Here is a 21,119-nt window from a genome sequence, read left to right on the forward strand (position 1 = left end):
CAAAAGAGCAATTGTTGGTATAATATTTTTCGAATGAAATGGTATGGTAAACCGATCAAGGAGCAGAGCTTGTTGATAATGGTGAAGGGCTTCGAGAATCTAAATCGACTAATTTCATGAAGACTAGATATAATTACGGTCTAATTGATACCTTGCACTGGTACTTTCATGTCATAAAGTGGTGGCCAATTTAAAAAATTCCAACTATTTACTTGAAAGGTATGGATAGAACAAAAAATGTGAGTATTAAATCATCTTCATTAGGAGCCATAAGATAAACCACGGGAAAAATATAGATATAAATTGAAGGAATTCATTTAATCCATAAAATGGTTGGCAGTGGTGGCACTTAATTAAAATCATCAATAAATATCTCCTCCATATCATATGTAAGTCATATTTACTATTGAGAACAATAGTCTAACAAAGGTAAATACCTAGAAACTTGACTATGAACAACTACAATTGTCCTCTTAAAACTCCTAACCTCTTTTTAAATCCCTCACTGATATATTATTTGAGACTAAGATCTTTGCACTATATTTCCTTGACAACAAGTGTTGATTTGAAATACAAGAAAGGCCACAAATCTCTTGGTTATTAAGATACACATACTTGCAAAACATATCTAAAACAACTCTAGTGCCATAGGAATTTTGAACTTCTAGATTTATAGTCCTTCCCATCCTTTTTAGCTTCTTCATTGCACCTTCTCGTAACTCCTTATTTACATGAGATGATACAAGGATTCAATACCCAATCCTACGAACAATATCCAAAATATGAAATCTTTCGCATGGCATGAATAACAATTTTTTGAACAGTGAAAATTCATAGCTTTCTTGTCTTTAAACTTTCTCAATCAATTTTGTTATTCTTCCCCAATGGTCGATCATTTTTTTCTTGTCTAATTATTTCTTAGTTTAGGACTTGTGAGAATATCTATAACCCTAACCCTAGACATGATTTTCCCTTCTTGTTTTGCCAATGATGTATATAATTCCTAGACAAGGAATATGGTTCAATGTAAGGAATAGTGTGGTAGCCTCACCACCAAGAACTCATATCATATCCAATGCCTAACGGTGGGACCGAGGTATAGGTTAAGGCCAAAAAAAAAGGACGAGAAGCATCAGAAAGGAGTTCCGCCGGGGCCCACTGCCCGATGGGGCTGAACGGAACCGAAGGACGCTTGCAGTAGTGGGATTCATCGACGCGCTTCGTCTCCTGCCTCCACGTGGTGCCTCTTTCTCAAGGTGGACGCTGGACCCCACAGAGCCATTTAAGATTCCAACTTTAACGTGGGGCCCAACAGGTAATGAAAAATAAAAAAGCTGCTTAATTTGTACCATAGCGATCTCCCCACCCCCCCCCCCCCCCCCCACTAATTGTTTCAAACTAATTTAAAAAATTAAATTTTGTTGGGATTTCTTTTTCTTTTCAAAAAAATAAAAAGGACTACAGCAGGCACTTGTTCTCCAAATTATTCTAAAGTTCTTGAATTTTTCTGCATTTGATCAAGGATGGATGATTAGTTAAATCAATCTATATAAAGTTGAAATATCTATTTAATCTCATGGTCTACTTATAAATCTTATATTATTAATTCTAAAAAATTGATTACCTATAGAGAAAATTATTATTAAATCATATGCTTTTGGCACTATGCACTTTTGTTGGCAACATGCTAAAGCTAGTTTGATGTCATTCAGTTCTTTCTTTGATAATATTATATTTATTTCTTCTATTATTATTTTAGTGTAAAATTTAATATTTCAAATTTAATATTTTTATTAAATTTTAATCACTAATATTTTTAAAAAATGAATATTCTTATGTTTAATATAAATTATTCAAAATTATTAATTTTCTTGAAATTTTGTAACTTAAGTTTCCTTCTATTGCACTTGAAAACAATATAATAATAAATAATAATTCGTGCACAAATCATTTACAGAAATTCAAAAGCTTCTTATATACCAGCGTCGTTTGCCATAAACTAAAGTTGCATTTGCTGTTTCTTTTTTCTAGCTTGTTTTACATGAAAGTTTTATAAATAATTTAATAATTGCATACATTCATAATTTTAATCATCTAATAATTTTTTTTGAAATTAGATTTTTTTTCCGGCCAATTCTAATAGTTACCTAATAGTGATAATTGGGAGAAGCCAAACTAACTATGGAGGAAATAGGCTGCTCAAAAATATTCAGTGGATTAATAGTTGGGTTGGAACAAGAGTTGCGTTTGGGTCTTCTATTATTTCCCGGTGCATTGTTTCCGTTTGTGGGGAATGGAGGGTACTAGATTCCTTGGTATGGTGGGGTCCAAATTATGGGCCAATGTTAACAATATCATGGTGGGCCTTCTGATGGAAGCTTTTTTAGCTTGTCCAGTGTTCACTTGTACTCCCGTCAACATCATCTCCGGAGCTTGCTTGACTCCTTAACTCGTTAACAGATATGACTTGGAATTTTCTTTTATATGTTTTGGATACAAAAATATGATTTAGCTTTGGTTGGCGTTATCCCCTAACAAAGAAATTATATCTACATCATGCAGCCATGCATCATACCGGTCACCATTTTTTTTTTTTTTATAGACCCGATTCATTGTACGCTCGTCTCGATGATTGGCCTGCACGAAAGAAATAAACTGGTTGGCATGGTGCAAGAAGTATAATTTGCCCTCGGGAAGAGATGTTCTTGTAGCCACTAAGGTGGTAGCACGGTTAGAACAGAGCTAAGATTCCATCGGAGTGGTTCAGTTTCAAAACGAGTGGGCGTCGATTAAATATGAGGACCAGATGCCTCCCGCCTGGTTTGCCCCATGGAGTTGCTATTTGGTCCGCCGATACTGAGGTGGTGTTGGAATGACGTACTCACACGTAAGGCATGGGTCAGAGAGGGTATGAGTAAAGGATGGTCATCTCGTCTACTCGCATCGAATATTTCCTGATAGAAGGGGGGTCCAATGGGGGCTGCTACGCAGGCGGGGTTTCATCCCCCCCTCCCCCCCCCCCTATCCCTAAGAAAAAAAAAAAAGAAAAAAAAAGAAAAGAAGGAGATGTTCTTGGAGGCACAATTCAATTTTACACAAAGCATACTATTCTGATTTGAATAATCTAATTTAAATATCTTGAATTTTTTTATAAACACAAAAATATTATAAAAATATACATAGTATGTTTTGGGAGCGAAATATGTTATTTTAGATTCCACCTATCAAATTTTATAACTAGAATATTCGTACCTCCTCTCTTCACGAATATCTATAAAAAATAATATCCAAGTATATCTTTATTTATTTTCACTTCTATCTTTTATTTACGTTGTTCTTCAACTCTTATTCATATTGGACTTATTGTAAAAAAAAACCTCCATTCATCGTTTATCTACGTCCCAACAAATTGAACTTTTTTAAAATTTAAAAATAAATAATACTCTTTTTCTAATTCATGAATTTTATATCTATTATTCTGAAATTTTTGAATATTTTTATTCTTATTCATATATGGAGGGCATATGTACGGTTGCTAACACATATATTTGTACTATATTATTAGATAAGAAAAAATGTTCTAGTTTAGATTCCGTCCGCCAAATTTTGTGACAAAAAATATTCTTAACTCATATTGCATGAATATTTATTAAACGTTAATATGATTAAAAAGTTAAATATATAATCTACATGGACTTTATTTGTTAATATGCCTCCATCATATATACAGCTTCAAAGAACCAAATAGATTTTTTTTAAAAAAAAAAAAACTATTCTGCTCATCTCTTATCTGCATTCCTATCTAATTAGAGTCTTTCTGAAGTTCAAAAAGAAAGACAAGACATAAATACTTTTTTTATGATCCACTTGTTTTACCACCATTATCCTCCAGTCTCTTAAACTTTTCTGTAACATATATTGGATGTGTATAGTTGATAGTATATAAATATAACTTAAAAACTATATAATTTTTTTGTTTTGGAGGTTTCTTGTCTATACATTAAACAAGCAAAAAATAAATAAATAAATAAACAAGCAAAAAAATAAATGAACCAATAGGAACTGTTGTTGTGGTGTAAATCAGTAAAAATGAGTCCAATTCACTCAATAAATATCCTATCTAAGATGATCCTTTAAGTCTCAGTTTTTATGCAAGCATAGCTTATCCACAAATCACCTTGCATATTGGAAGAAAAGCGTGAGGGGACAATGTTGAGGGCCATGGATCAGTGTCCCTGATTTTAAGGGATAATAGAATCCAATAAAAAGCATGGTTTATATCATCCACAAACTATAGGCATTATGAATTTATTCATATGTTTTTTTAATCGAACTCCTCAATGTACTCTCCTTTGATGCATAAGTTCCCCATAAATAGGAATTTTTTCATGGGTGCCTTCATAAGTAAGATGCCGTTTGAGTGAATCAAGACAAGTACTCCTAAGACTAGAGTATAGCAGGGTTTACTGACTTCGCGAATGAGTTCCAAGCTTTTTGAAAAGAGTTTGAGCTCGGCCATTCGGTTTAACAGACTTGGGGGAAAGTTCTTCGGCAGGCTCGGCGTGATCACGACTGGCTGACTTACCGAACGGACTACATACACTGACTAACCACTGAACGGACGGACACTTTGATCTTGATCGTGCAATCTAAGTCGCAATGAAGGACTATCGTCAATGCGGCTGGAGCCGCTAAATCCCACAGCAAGTATTCTCAGTCGGCGAAGGCTAGATCCCATGGTTGGCTCCTCAGTAATCGTCCGCGGAAAACTCCTATTTCGTTTCCTCCATCTAAGCGAGTGCCCTGCTTTGATTCCAGAGATGTTTCCGATACAAACAATTCACTATTTCCTTCCGATGCAGTGACTTATTAATTGAAGGAGGTGAACGGACAGCAAGGGGGAGGCGGGCATTTTTATGTAACCGTCAGTACGTCGACGTTCGCTCAAGCGAGAGGTTGTATACCTGGTTGGACGATCAGTGGAAGCTGGTTAGCGACCTCTCATTTTGTTCTAGGGACCTCCTCGGCTATGAGTTTGCCTGCCCAGCTCTACTTCTAATTGATAGGCTTACCGATGCTTCTTGAGGGCCTTTTCTTTCCCAAAAATCTCTTCTCTTGGGGGAGAGCAGCCATCACTATAGGAGAACTCCGCTAAAGTAGGACAAAGTCAGCAGTCGTCATCCGAGAAGCTATGGGAATGAGAATGTTGATGATGAAGCTGGTCAACCAGTGCCAGAGCAAGACATTGTTGAGAAAGAGATGGCTTTTCCCGGATGAAATGAAACATTTGATTCATGTAACAGGAGAAAGATTTCCCATTCCTTAGCCGTAAAGATATGTGGCCATGAAAAAGGGATTAAGTGGAACAAACAGGATTGGCCGGGTGGTAGAGTCGTGGAAACACTTGTTTATTCCATATTTTGGACCTTAGCTCCATGGAACAATATGCTACTGCTGAAACATGGAAGAATTGAAATCTTAGATCAAAACACTATGTATGGATGATATGAACTGCCTAAACAAGAATTCTTGAACGGCGAACAACCAGAGCCTATTACTCACTACATCAAACAATTTCCATTAATGAAACCATGTAAATCCATCATAAAATCAAAAATACGCATGTCCGATGATGCGACAAAAATAAAAACAGAAGTAAGTTTGCAAGCTTGAGAGAATCATGGATCATATTATCCTTAATTTTAGATTATATAATAAATCTTCCTTGCTCAGCATTCAGGTGGAGTCCTCTGAGACTTCTTTTTTCTGATTTTTTGTAGTTATACTCATGCTAGATCAGTATGATTCACCGTTGTATTAAAAAAAAAAAGAGTTTACATTTATCGCCAAATTAGGAGATTGCAAATTCTTTGGCTTTTCTCAAAGTTTTCTTCTTCCATAGTAGGACTTCTCACTGCATGCACTTCATCTCACCATATGCATAGGCTATTCATGTATAATCTAAACGAGCACCATGTGGATGTCAGGAGTGACAATACAGAACATAAAATTTGATGAGGGAGATCTCTGATTTAGAAATGGAAAGAAAAGAGTTGGAGAGAGCTGGGAAAATTATTCAATCCTCTTAATAATTTTTCCCAATTTTTTTCTTCAAGATGATTTTTGTTATCGCCTATTCCCCTGTCACAAGTGCAGATTATGTGTATGGTAAGTAGTCAAATTCCAACTTATATAACTTCATAATATTGATTTTCTAACCTAGCTTAGGTTTGGTGGAATCTGGCAAGACCTAAGATTTTAAATTTGGAAGCCTACATTTGGAATCCAAGTCTTACCAACTGATGTAAATGTCATACCAAGATTGGTGGTTTATTTGATGGTCTGATGTAGTATGAGCCCGTGGATCATGCAACAAAATACATGAAAGCATGGGCTTTCGATGTCGTGCTCAAGTGTATCATGTGTGAGCCTGCACTTTGATGTATCTCGAGTACGATCAAGAGACCATGTTGTTATCGGACCATCAAATGGTCCCATAAGCATTAGACCTGACCCACTTTCCATCGAGGATAGGCTTAGATCATATGGGCATACAAATTCTAGAACATGAAGTTAATATTTAATTCTACTCAAATGTTATTGTAGCAGATCTTATATATTTTTCTTTTTTTTCCTATGAAATCTTGTAATAGTAAAATTGTGAGGATCCATGCAGGCATATGTTTGGTCCCACATCGGTATGCACTGGGTAGATCTTGAGTACTTATAAAGGGCCAAGGAACCTAAATAACATCTTCCAACTAATCTTTTTGGATGAGCAAAGCATTAGGTGTATCACATTTTTCTAAAGGTAAATTGTCTCCCCTCGTAGCAAGTAGCAAATCCCAAAAATCAAGGTCCATGCTTGTGCTTTTCAAGCTAATGGGGTATGTCTACATCTCCAATTTTGATTGGACATTACTAAGTATTTTCTTCCTAAACCAAGGGCGACTTTGGCTATTATACTGTATGGCTTGATCTTCCCATTGATTTGTGGTTCTATTAATGGCCTACATGTTGGATCAGACCATTTCATTTGTGGGGTAAAGGTTTTTTCACCTACTTTCTAGGCTGCCATGTAAATGTCCAACATGTATAAATAATCATGTCTATTTTGATGTGCCACACCTACCTCATGACCACTAGTTATTAATCTCTATTAGATTTCACTTTGAAATTATGTTTAGCTGAAATTCATTTATCACAATCAGACTATATTTATACATTCGTTACTGTATATGTTGCATATCTATTTTTCAAGAATAAATAATATGTATTTTATCTTTTTCATTCTTATTGATACTATATTTATACATATATATTGCATATCTATTTTTCAAAAATAAATACAATATATATTTTATCTTTTACATTCTCTTAACGAGAGTGATTAGACCGCGATCTAATCTTTATTCTACAAATATGCTGCACTTTTTTTTTCGGGTGTAGCATCATGTATGCTGCAACCTAATTGCACCAAAGCTAAATGTCTTTTGAAAGGTACCTGATCATGGAGTCCTCTCCTCATGCATCAAGTGAAGCTAGCCAGTTCCATGTGATCATAACCTAAGTTACGGACCTGAAACATTATATATTCTCACCAAAGCTTTCGACAATCACTATTGCCAAGATGAGTTCATTCCTTGGGATATTTTTAAGCATCAAAGTGCTGCAGTAAGTGAATACATATGAAGCATCAATTCCTTCAAAGAGGCAAAACAATGGAGTCCTCTTCCTTTACTTTCATTCTCTATTTTCTTCAGTATAGTTGAGCATTTCAAGAGAGCATAAACCCTAGGTTCAGCCATATTTTCAGAAAGAATGGTTTTAAATGGCTAAACATCATTAAAGAAAGGTATCATTATGGTGCACCCCTACCTACCAACAAGAAGCTTGAGTAGAACTGCACAAAGTGGTCCCTTGCAATCTTACCACACTAGGAGGAATCAGTGGTCGTGTTATCACTAATGCAATTCAAGTGGACGCACAATCTTTATGGTGGCCACAGGACTAGGGTCGGTAACGAAGGTCCAATAACCCGGTAGACCCGTTTAAGGTTGGGTTATTGCTAGGGATGAAAGAGGATTGGATAATATTCTTTCGAATTCATTTTCATATTCAAATCTATTCGGATATGGATAGAAACTTGACCAGCCGACTAATATCTATACCCACATTTATATCTATCAAAGAAAAATGGACATAGATATGGATAGATAACTATCCAATCCATATCCGAATATCTGAATTTATTTGTAATCCTACTTAATTTTATATAGCACTCATGAGCTTTTAAGAAAAATAAATGATCATATTAATGTGTTATGAACTTGATTTATCATTTAGTTAGTAATATTTTTGTTTCTATAGTTATAAAGTTTGATTATCCGATTTGTATCCATATTTACATCCGTACTTTTAGTATTCAATTGGTATCCTATATTCGTTTAAAATAATATAAATATAAATTTTTGCATTCGACTAACATCGATATTTGTATTTATATTTGTTAAATAAAATAAATATGGATATGGATATGTTAGTATTTGATTCGTATTCAATCTGATTTCAGTCCTAGTTATTGCAGGACTAGAAATAGATCGATGATCTAACTGAACGGGGTTTAGATAATAGAATACGGAAAACTTAGATATTGCATAATGTTTTAATAATGTGGTACCAATGCATAAAGTCAAAACTATGATAACATTTGGATCCAGATGGTCTACTAGTACTCCAAAGGATCTTGATGTGGATTTGGGTTCCATTATTCCTATCATATCATTTTATTTTATTTGTTAATCTGGGCATGGCACTTGTACTTCAGATCTCAGATAGCGCGGTTAACAGGATGCAATTTGCTGCCATGCAATCTTGGATCCGTAACCCAGAAGCTAATTTCTTATTCTTTAGGCTTGTGACAACTGGAGTTGTCGGGCCAGGACTTGGATCCTATGTGATTTAATTAACAAAGCCCAATTCCCAAGGCAACCCATCGTTTGACCACATGCCTGATCCCCTCATCTAAAATTGACCAAGCTCCATACGACCTGCATCTGCTTCGTCTGGGTCCAAGTCCAAATAGGCAAGTTGTGTAGAAAATAGTTGTTACCGGAAGAACTACAAGTCAACCACCAAAATGGTAGAACGGAGATAAGATTTTATCGAAGTGGCGTAGATTTGAAACGCACGGGCATCGTTAAAATGCGGAGACCGGATGTCCTTTGCCTTGTTTGCCCAGTGAAGTCGCCATCTGGTCCGCCGGTATTGAGATGGTGCTGAGGTGACGTACTTACACGTGGAAGGAGCTGCCACGTTGGTAGGGCTTCCCAGGGTCGAGAAGGGTATAAGTGTATTTTCCACCTGCATCGGATATTTTTTGATGGAAGAAAGGCCCAGTAGAGGTTGCTACTATAGATGTAATTGCTGTACATTTTTTTTAAAAAATAGTCTATTAGATTGGAGATAATTTAGCATAAAAAAATAAATTTCATATTAGATTAACATATTTGGTTAGAAAAATAGATAAAAAAATAGTAAAATAAATGCAAATTTCATATCTATTTTTCTGAAAGAGAAGGTAAAATAAATACTATTAAAGAAATAGTATTTGTTTTCCTATACTTGATTACCAAATAGAGATAATCTGACATTACGATTTCCTGACAAAAAATACCATCATTTATATTATATTAATATTTATTAATTATATTACATAACTAGTAATATTAATATTAATATTATTATATTATAAATGTATTAATATATTAATTAATAAATACTAATATTTAATAAATAATTACAAATATTTATTAATTATCAATAAATATAACACTGGATTTATTAATAATTAATATATTTTATTTATATATCAAAACATGCTAAAATTTATTTATAAAATATATATTTTCTAATATGTGTATAAATAATTTAAAAATATTTATTAACTCATGTAAATATATTTCAATATTTGAAATAGCTAATATTGACAACAATAATGTAAGTGGCCATAAATTGCCAACTGAGAAAAAAAGTGTTATTACTTGAATTGCTTATTCAAGAGTATTGTTGGAAATTTGGCACCATTCACATATAAGATTACCTCCAATTATATATAGTAATTTTTTTCCAATACTATTTTTTAAAGTAATTTTTTCACCAACCAAATATGATAAAATTTATTGTTTTCAGATAAATAATTTTTAAAAATTGTTAGATTTTCGAGTAGTCTGACATAACCCCGGCTAAACGAACCCTATAGATAATAATGTATTACATCCTACATAATGAATATTTGTCATTAAAAAATATTTATAAACTTAACCTAATGACTATTTTGATATCCTTGGATGACTGCATCCAATTAGGATCAGATTTCTTTGACTATCTGCTACTAGAAATTAATCAGATTATCTTTAGATGCTACTGATAGTTGATGGTCTTTCGAGCATAACTTCCTCATCCTGAAAGCTAACTCAGTGCTACATCGCGTTGGTAAAGCTTTATTTGGAGGCTATTATGCAGATGCTAAGGAAAAGCTTATTCTGCCACTTGACATAGCTACAACCTGCGTCAATTTATTTATGAAATATATTACTATTATAACTTTTTAATATATTTTTAATTTTAATGACTATCATGCATTATACATACAAAAGAAGTTTAAATCGACAGAAGTACAAGAAGCAAGAAGGTGGGGAAAGGAAGAAAACTTCATGAAAGTTATATTAATCCATCAGAAATATGCCTCAAACTAAATCCTAGGCCGCCTTTTATAGAAATAAGCTTTACAAATTACTGGAAATAATAGATTTTTTTTAAAAAAAATACTAAAAATAATAACTGAAACCTACTCCCAATCTCTAACCTAGAAACTACGTACAATGTCGAATAGGACTATGAATCATAAGGATTATTTGGCTTAGAAAATTAATAAAAGATTTACAAAACGGCATGAAAAATGGCACGAAAAATGGCATGAATGTCAGGCTAAGAGTGCTAATTTTGATTCTAGATTAGAGTTATATGTGCAATTTTAATGTAAGCTTGAAATTTTTGTCTATTTACCATCAATCATATTGATTCTTCTCTATTTTCACCTGATCCAGCTTCTGCATAAAATTTATGACTAGAACAGCTGTATCAGCATCTGATAATGAAAGTAATATAATACTATCTAAAAGTATTGGTAGGTCAGTTGACTCAAAATTTCTAGTGGTCAATCAGTTAACTCCATCCCCACAAAATATTGATGTCATTAGCCAAAGAAAATATTAAACTATTAAGATTAGATGACATAAAAATACAAATAATTTGATTGATTTAATTGCAGAAGGAAGTAAAAAACATCGACTTTGTAAATTTCGCTAATAATAGACATTATGGTATGTAATTATAATAAATATTGATGTCATGGCACAATTGATTCTACTGAAATTTGCCATGTATCGAAGTTTAGAAATTTTCTACAACTTGAGTTGTAATTAGAGGATTAATTTGCTTCTGAACTCTAGGAGTGCGTTACCTCTCATGGTTTCATGATCTCCTGCAATTGATTCGCATCCATCGTGGCATTTGTGATTAGCCCAATCAACAGAATCAAGCTTGTGGGCCTCCAAGTCACAAAGAGATTCATCTTTTGCTATGATGGAGATCATCAAGGAGCATCATTCCCTGTGTGGCAAAGTGATCTAGAGTAATATCTAAATGTAAGGGAAGTGAAATTTAAGACGACGCGAACCGTAGTTGTATTGGACTATGAAAGGAAGAGTTAATTATATGGATTAGTGTCAAGCACATGGATAATTGAGATCTTTGAAGTAGAATTCAGAACCTCTCCCACCCATCATTGGATCAAGAGGCCTGTTTGCAAATCACATCCATCCATGTATTGCATGATAGCCATGATTGGGCAGGCCCCATCTTAGATTTGCTTTTCTCGTGCTGCATGGGGCCTGCGCCATCGCGCCATACATGGATTGCTGCGATCGGCAAATAAAACCTATCCATTCTATCAAGAAACTCGAGATCGGAAATCAAGACTCCTCCAAAGTATTGGTATTGATGATTGTGATACCCCTATAGTAAAAACAAATCCATTTTTTTCAAGTCAATCCATCCCTCTATATTCTCTTTCTTAAGCAAAATCAGTTAGATTACACGATGAACGCTTTATTTTTCATGCGCGTGATAGAGAGTACTCATGACCCACAGATGAAGATTCAAGATAATTTGCCTTATAGTGATAGCAATGGATGCAAAGAAGAGTCACATGACCAATCCATATATGATGCTGAGAGGTATAATGACAGATGAGAAGGAAAAGAAAAATTATGTGGCCAATCTATCATATGGAAAGGTATAATAGTTTCAAATCAAAGAAAGGTATAATAGAAGAGATGAATAAGAGGAAAAGACACATGGTATTCTGCAAGCATCAAAGTTGGGTATTCCTCATTGATCTGTTGCTGAATCTGAATATTTATCTCATGCCTATAACATGTAGCATATTTGTGGGTCACTAGCATGCTGATACGCAATGAGATATGGTTTTGTTTGCTTTCACTCTGATCTTGTGTGCTAACATCCCTAGTTTCCGATCGACATCGAGACTATACCTATCTGAGGTCTACATTAAAGGGAAATAGAAGTGACTCTTAGCCTATGGGAGATCTGAAAGATCGCCTCCATCGGTCGACTTGTAAATGGAAGCTCACCAGGCTTTCAGCCATGTGGCTATCAAATTTGTTCACTCCTGACTCTTGGAAATGTCTTAGTCACTATGTATGGAATTGCACCAGCACCACTTTTATTACTTCCAAACTAACAATGCAGCGTATCCCCATACAGTAGTCTCTGGGCACACGTCTCAAATTCTTTTCAGGTGAAGAGAGTATTGAATGAGTGCTCGCATGCATAAGGATGCATGCATGTGTGGTGTCGTCGAATTCGACAATTTAGTAGGGTTATATAGATGGAAGTAAAAGAAAAGGTGCAACAATAGTCATAGTCCGAATAGCCAAGAAGTACCCACTTACATAACAAAAATCCTGGATAAATGTATCCTGTTAAGTGCAGCTTTTATTTGGATGGTGAGAAGTGAGAGAAGTGCACCCTTCTCACATTGGAAATGGATTTATCAAGATTACAAGAATTGATTTAGAAAAAAAAATGATCATATAGAAGATTAATTACATCCTTTATATCTACTACATATGTTACATGAATTGTACTTGCCAGTTTTTGTGTGAGTAAACTGAAAGTAGAAACGAAGAGGAACATGATTCTTGATTCTCTTGTAATTTCTAATGCATGTGTTGCTTGTTTATCACGTACGAAGGCATGCAGCAATAGACTATATAAAACAAATATAAGCATAAACGCATCATTTCAATCCAAGATTCTGTAAGTCTCACCTCCCAGGCTTTCAATAAAAAGTGGCGTCTCCAAGAAATGCCGTCAAAGACTGGTCTACTTAGAGCCACAGTTTGGCATTCCTTGTTGGCTTGATGTTGAATACTTGAATGCAATATCGGATCTTGAGGTTATGACATGCATGGCGTTTTCCATGTCAACAACATGCTCATATGAAATGAGATATGGTTTGCCTCAGTTTCCTTTCTTGTTTCCTCTTCCCCTTTTCCAGCTCGTGCCTATTTCATTTGCTGAATGAAATTTGTGGAAGATTTTCCACTGCCTTTTCTCAAAAGAATCTGCTTGCCTTCTTGTTCCCTTAAGATCCACAGATCCTAGCTACTTTACAATCTATCTTAGAGCAGGTGAGAGCAAACCTATTTGTGGAAGATTCGGGGGGTGGACTGCCTCGTGCCAATCCACCATCCTTCCATACATTGCTATCCTCTTCTAGGCTCATGACTTTCCAAGTTTTTTGTGGGATCCACTTGTAACTCCCATACACATCTCATCAACCCATGAGTGGCATCATACTAGATATCACTTGTTCTTCATATATAGTAACCGTACTAACTTCACAATTGAGGATAAATGCTCACCTGCATCATTAAAATTTCTATGCAGGATATGCAAAAATTATGTTTGTTGGTGCTGAATGACACCTAGAAATGAGTACGAAGATTATGGGGCGGGTTTGCCATACGTATGACACAGGCGGCTGAAGATCTGCTCTCACATATCTAATGTGGAACGAAAAAAGAAAGTATTTTAAAGTATTCGAACCAAATAAAATTAAGGAACAAGGTTGATTTTATTTTTATTTAAAATTTATTATTTTTTTCAAATTAAAAAAACTTCAACAATGTGATCCCATCTGATTCCAACTTCGATTTGTATTTTGCATGTTATTGCAAGTAACATAGGAGCCTACCCTAACTGTCCAAAACCTTCGAAATTAGTTGGCCATGATGGATGGTAAGAGGTAGATCAACATTACCATGTACCATAAAAAAAAAAGGATGAAATGTGGAACTAGGGTGAACTATATCAGGTTACTATTCGAGCTAGCACGATATACTAAATCTCCATAAAAAAAAGATGAAATGTGGAACTAGGGTGAACTATATCGGGTTACTATTCGAGCTAGCACGATATACTAAATCTGCATGTATTCATAGCAAGTGCCAGTGATAGCCACGGGGGCAATGGGGCATGGTAACGTTGCAATGGTCGTCATCTAAACTGCATGATGGGTTGGGTAAGAACAGGAAGTTAAGCACTTCCCATAAACGGATTCAGTACTTGCATCACATCTGAATGCGTTGGCCTCTAATGCTAGCTCAACACGTCAATGCAAGTGTCGATCGAGAGTAGCAGATATAGCCTTGCATCCTCGGTTACATTAATATTTTTATTGTAAACAAGAGGAATCAAATAACATGTTTCCAGTTTTCACTTGGCCATCTATATCTCAGCTGCTTGTACGATGCCAGTGAATCAAGAATAAGATACTGCTACGTTTGTGAGTGGCTAGCTTTTTCAAGTGAGATATCCGACTTAACACTAGCAGTGCTTGAAAACCAACTTGAGGGAGGGATCCTTAGTGATTCATGTCAGTTATAGTGGAAGTTGGTAGGAAGGAAATGAAAAGACACCGTAGAGACTCGTACTCGTATTAATTTGTAATCCATAATGCTTATATATATGATGGCCTTTATCACATCAAAGGCTTGTAAGGACATGGTATATAGTAGACAAAATAAGGTTACATAAATGTACATGCATCGCTACCATCCTTATCTGAGCATGCTATTTCACTTTGCTCCATGTCTAGCAGAACACTTGTGTGAGAATCCCACTCTCTTCTTGGGCCATGTCTTTTGGGCCTTCAAGTAGAACCTCTCCCGTACCCACCAAATGCAGAGCCTTGGAGGCCTCGCTGTCCCAATCCGTATGAAAAGCGACAGAAGTCACAGAGATGGCACAGACAACTTGGGCCGCCAGAAGCCCAAGGCATAAGCCCACAAAGCCCCAATCGAGTCCAAAGGCCAGGACTATGGCCACCGGCGCCCCCACCAGATAGAAGGAGTAGAGGTTGATGACCGCGCCGACGGCCGGCCGGGCGCTGCCGCGTAGGACGCCGCACCCGGTGGTCTGCGGGCAGTTGGCTAGCTCGCAGAGCCCGATCACCGGAAGAACAGTCTTCGTGAGCTCGAGCACCTCGACGTCCTCGGTGAACACCCTCCCCCAAGCCTCCCTCCCCAAGATGGTCCAAAGCAAGGCAAGGCACGAGCCGAAGACGGCAAGGCCCATGGCGGCCGCCGCCGCCGCCCGCGCCCTCCGCGGCCGGCCTGCACCGAGCTCATTTCCGACACGGGCCGACACGGACGCGCTCAACGTTACCGGCAGCGTGTACATCAACGACGTCGTCTGTATGACGATAGCCGACGTCGCGAGGGTGACGTGAGGCTTGCTAAGGTAACCGGAGGCCATGGTCATGAGCTCGTACCACCACCATTCCAGACAGACACCTAAGCAGCTGGGCAGGGCTAGCCGGAGCAGGGATGCCCACTCGGCCGTCGGCTTGCTCGGGGCCGACGTCGGCAAGGGCGGCGGCGGTGCGTAAATGGGATCGTCGGGGATGCCGGCGTACGTGACGTAGGCTAGGAGGAAAATGATGGTGTCGAAGTTGGTGATGAAGGTGGCGATCGCGACGCCGGCCACTCCCAGGGCGGAGCTGAGGACGGCAGTGAGGGGTACGTGGAGGGCGAAGGCGAGCGAGAGGCACCACATGAGAGGGCGCGGCATGCCCTTGCTGCGTAAGTAGATGCGGACCGGGTGGAGGAGGCTGTTGGCCGCGAGGTCCGGCAGGGCGAAGCGGCAGTAGCGGGCGGCGACGCGGGCGACGTCGGGGTCCTGGTGGAGGGCGAGCATTACGGCCTGGAGGTTGATCCAGAGCATGGCGATCGGGACGGAAGCGGCGAGGAGCATGAGGATGGTGCGGCGGAGGGTGCGCGCCGCGAGAGGGAGGTTGCGGGAGCCGAAGGCCTGGCTGCAGATGGGCTCCATGCCCATGGCGAGGCCGGCGAGGACAGAGTAGCCAGTGATGTTGGTGAAGCCGACGGCGAGGGCGCCGCCCGCGAGCTCGAGGCGACCCAGACGTCCCATGAACACCACCGAGACCATTCCTTTGAGGTAGCCCACAAGGTTGATGGCAATTATGGGGAGGCCTATGGCCTTCATTCTCTTCAGCTCCTCCAACACCTTCAAAACGAAAGCATCGAATGAAAACATGATTTAATATAATGAGAAAAAGATATTATTTGTACCTCTGCCATTGTCAGGTACTCTTGGATTTGGTTTTCAGCGACCATTCTTTTCTTTCTCTCCTTGCTCATGGCAGGGGAGCAGCAACCCCTTTTGTTCTCGGGCCGAGTGTGTGCGCGCGCGCGCGCGAGTGAGAAAGAGAGAGAGGGTGGGGGTGGTTGCATGTGAAAAAGAAGGGGAGGGGAGAGGGAATTTATAGCAGCTTGAACGTGGAGTGGATTAATCTAAAGCTGGAGGAAAAGCCCGGTTTAGGAGGGGGGAGAGAAGTGAGATTAACAGCACAATAAGTAAAGTAAATATGGTCTCCTTGTCTCTTGTTTTCAGGAGGTCAGACATGTCTCTTGTTCTCAAAAATGTCAATGGGGTGAAACCTTTTTCCATGGCACCTTCACTCATCACTACTCTCTTTCCAACGCCCGGCCCGAAGGTCCTTAATGGTGGGGATGCAAGTATTGCAGGGCCCTGTTTGGTTCCAGGTTATCTTGGAACAAGTGGTGCTCCCTCACTGAATCTATCCGATAGAAGCTATTCTATTAGATGAACTTTTACGGTGCACTTTTCCCCCTGGGCAAAAAAGATACTGTCGGACGTCACATTACTTATTTCTAACACAATAAACTTAAGAAAGCTACCTCACAAAGTCAGAATTAAATTAGTCTAAGCTTTTCTAGGTCAAATTTAGTTTATTTTATCCTTGAAAAACGAAAGCAGTGTATGTTGAGCTAACTTAATGTATCGACCTCGAAAAAAAAAAAACTAAACATAGTTCATTACTTTTTTGTTTGTTTGCTCAACTATAAGCTCTACATCTAACTAATAAGCATGAGATCCATCAAGAAAAAAAAAGCAGCAGCCCCACAGCCAGTTAGGATAGCAGCACGAGTGTTGCTAACGAGATCGCACCTAACCAAGTCTCCTAAAAGAGGCGCTTGTCATAAATTCGGACTAATGATAGTTGTATGTGGCTCCCAACAGGTGGGTGGGTTGATCGAGATCACATAACGACCAATCTGGATTTGGTCGTGAGAGTGTGAGCTTGATTTGATGGGTCATGTGCCCGAAGACCCACAAGGCTGCGAAGTACAAATGTGTGGTATGTGGAAGGGGAAAGGATCGGGCTGGCCACCCACTTCCCATCATAATAGGACAATGTTGGTATGGCACGTAATTAGCTTTGTGTAACTTGTAAATTTCAAATGTGTTCTCGTCCATGAGTTTGCCTTTTTATCCCCTAACCAAATTCATTATAAAACTCAATCATTAAAATCTTTAAGCTATCCTCATGTCAAAATTTTAGTGAAGATAGCAATCAGTGTAATTCTGTTCAAAAAAAAAAAAGTAGTGCAATTCAATCTTTTAAGGCCTTACTTGGATGTAGGTTATATGATGGTTAATTAATGTTGGATTAACAATTAAATCAAACAGATAAGATCTCAACCTAACCTGCTTAACTTTATGTCATAGGCGAAGGTTAAATAATGTTGACCACGGGAACTCTCTCTCATCTCTCTCTCTCCATTTTTTTTTAACTTTTTTCCACTACTTATCTTATTAATTTTTGGGATGTCAACCGAATAGTGAGTAATTGTAACCCATTTAATTTGATGAGGAGTGGTTACTGATGATTTAATCTATTTAGCTCCAGATAAACTATTTGATATTCAAATGAAACCTAAGCGAACTTATAGCTACTAACCACTAAATGTAACCATCATCACTCACAACCTAGCCCTGCTGTTGTTGTTAAAGCCTTCCAGGTATCAAAAATACAGAATGGATCGTTGTAGTGCGCCTCCATGATAGCAACTCTGTTCTTGCTATTGAGAAGGTTATACAAATTTGCTACTCTTTTTTAGGTTTTGCTTACATGCTTAAAAAAATTCTACACAAAAATACACACAGTCAATGTTTGCTTTGGGGGCATCCATCCTCGCTACCCAAGATGGCATGCTAATATCCAATTAGAGGTTAGGAGTGTTGTTAAGGAACTAGGTTTTTGTTTTACTTGAACTGATCTCATCTAGTCATGGTGACAAAAGGGGAACATATGTATATATACATACACACACACACACACACATATATATATATATATACACAATACTAAGTTATAAACAAGCCAAACACAAGCTTAGTCACACCTAGCACTCGCTCACCATTTTTAGTAATCGAGTTGAGCTTGAGTTATTTATGGATAGCCTATTTGAAAGATCTACTAAAAGTTTAATATCATCCGAGGCTTTCATCTGTGCAGCTTGAAATAATAAACCCAATTATATTTTAATATTATAATTGATGTACATTCTATTCTACTTTATATTAATTTATAATAAATTTATAAAAATAATAATAGTTAAAATTATATATAATATATAATATATAAATTATTTATATATTAGCATCCATGCTAATTAAAGACGAGCATGAGTGGGCTAAGCTTAATTTTTTTACTTCAGTTTGTTTCTTAACTTATTGAGCCAAATTTTAAGCTGAACTTGAGCTAGCTCGCTTGTTTACCGATCCTATATAGTACACCATGGACTAGAGGACTAGGCATTTTGGGATAGAGAGGTAACAAGAGATTCATGGGAGGAAATGTGAAGGTTCAGTCAACTAGCTTTAATTGCACAACAAAATGATGATTCAGGGATCAATATCATGCTGTATCAGTGACTTGCTTTGGGTGGTAGAGAGAAGAACCCCGTTCTTTGAGCACTCCACCATTGCAAAATGATTGGTCCAATGTTTTGCAACACCAAACATGCCTATGGATAGAAGAGTTTGGCATACAAAGTGCAGGCTCAAACATTCCTGAATCCCTAAGAGGTGTTACTCGTTGTTAATGATCATGAGAAACCTTGTTCATGCAGATAATATTGCCAAGAAGATCCTGACCGTCCTTTGTTGATGCACACAAGTCATATAGGTTGCACTACTCTGAGGGCTCGTTTGGTTCGCAGGAAAAGAAGGGGGAAAAGTGTGGTCAACGGAAAAGTAATGAGATGCCTCTTATTTGGTTGGAGTTTTCAAAGAAGAGAGACAAAAAAGTTGTATTCACATGGAAATATAATTTCTACGTTTCATGGAAAAGTTTTTCCTATGAGAAACATGAGAATGTTACTTTTTCGTGAGCTGGAAATCACTCCATTTTCATTTTTTCCAAAAAAGTCCTTCTGCATTAACGAGGCATTAAATATCTAATTTTTATTAAGGGTATAATAGGAATTACACATAACTTTTTTAGAAAAATGGATGGTCAACCAATCATAAGCACTCTGAAAATCTGTCACTTTTCTATTATCAACCAAACATGCCAAAAGTACTTTTTCAGGTATCCTCTTTCTAGAAATTTATTTTCTAGGAATCATATTCCTAGGAGAAAAAATGATTTCCGCGAACCAAACGAGCCCTAAGAGAATTCAATAGAGTTATCTGAGTTAGCCAAGACAGGTCTTAATATGCTTGTAATGATTTTGGAATGGTGATCTTCTTTCTTGAGGAAATTTGGTATGTCGTTCATTAGGACCATTTTTTTAAAGTTCAAGTAAAAAAATGTTTATCTCAATATGCATGCACTACAAAAGAATCTAAATATTTTGGCGCTTTTTAGAATACTTGCTGACGCATTTAAGCGTCGGTAAGTTTCGTGCCGACGCTTCCAAAAGTGTTGGTGAAGTGTGGGGCAGATGGGGGTGGGATTTTTTTCTTCGACGCATTTAGAAAGCGTTAGCATAAAGTGATATATACCGACACTTTTAACTGCCATTTTATTTCTAATTTTCCGATGCTTCCTTAGGTCGGCTTGTTTTCTACTAGACCGACGCTAATTAGTCACATTGGCTCAGGTTGGTCCTTTGTCGACGCTTTAAAGCGTCGACGCCACTGTGCTGTGCCGTGCCAATTTTCTATTGCCGATGTTTTAATACGTCGGCAAAGGCGTGCCACTTTGCTTATTGCCGATGCTTAAAAGCATCAGCAATAGTGATTATTTTTAAAAAAAATTATAAAAGTAATTTTTAAACCAATATACATTACTTTTTCAACACAATAGATATACAATCTAAATCACATAGATAACAAAAATCACATTACAAAACAAGAACTTTTCATTCAAAATGTTCATAATATCATATTTAATTACATTGTACTTGAAAAATATTAAAAACATACATATCAAATTCCTAAATATAAATAGTCTACGATATATTAGAGGTCGATGGCATCATCATCTCTGCGAGTAAATGAAGCATCAGCAACCTATAAGAAAAAAAATACACTTTAGAAAGTAAGAATACAAAAGTCATTACGCTCATACAAAAATATATTATAATTACGTAAAATATTTAAATTGATTTAGTTATTTACTAGAGGGATAAATC

The 21,119-nt window shown here is 37.2% G+C and overlaps 1 protein-coding gene across 1 annotated transcript; it reads right to left on the reverse strand.

Annotated features, from left to right (window-relative positions):
• Window positions 1–15,070: 15,070 nt before the first annotated feature.
• On the reverse strand, window positions 15,071–16,909 carry LOC103696226 (protein DETOXIFICATION 55). Its single transcript, XM_039120486.1, has 2 exons — window positions 16,743–16,909; window positions 15,071–16,677 (listed from the first exon to the last, which is right to left on the reverse strand). The coding sequence occupies exons 1-2, from the start codon at window positions 16,902–16,904 to the stop codon at window positions 15,244–15,246; spliced, it is 1,596 nt and encodes a 531-aa protein (XP_038976414.1). The 5' UTR covers window positions 16,905–16,909; the 3' UTR covers window positions 15,071–15,243.
• Window positions 16,910–21,119: the final 4,210 nt, after the last annotated feature.

Source organism: Phoenix dactylifera, unplaced genomic scaffold (genome assembly GCF_009389715.1).
Source record: "Phoenix dactylifera cultivar Barhee BC4 unplaced genomic scaffold, palm_55x_up_171113_PBpolish2nd_filt_p 000812F, whole genome shotgun sequence".
Classification (NCBI taxonomy): domain Eukaryota; kingdom Viridiplantae; phylum Streptophyta; class Magnoliopsida; order Arecales; family Arecaceae; genus Phoenix; species Phoenix dactylifera.

What these genes read in the sequence shown, in the direction of transcription:
- LOC103696226 (XM_039120486.1), bottom strand. Translation starts at nt 16,904, where the DNA reads ATGCAACCACCCCCACCCTCTCTCTCTTTCTCACTCGCGCGCGCGCGC. An exon ending in AGTACCTGACAATGGCAGAG is followed by an intron (nt 16,678 to 16,742) that starts GTACAAATAATA and finishes TTCGTTTTGAAG; the next exon opens with GTGTTGGAGGAGCTGAAGAG.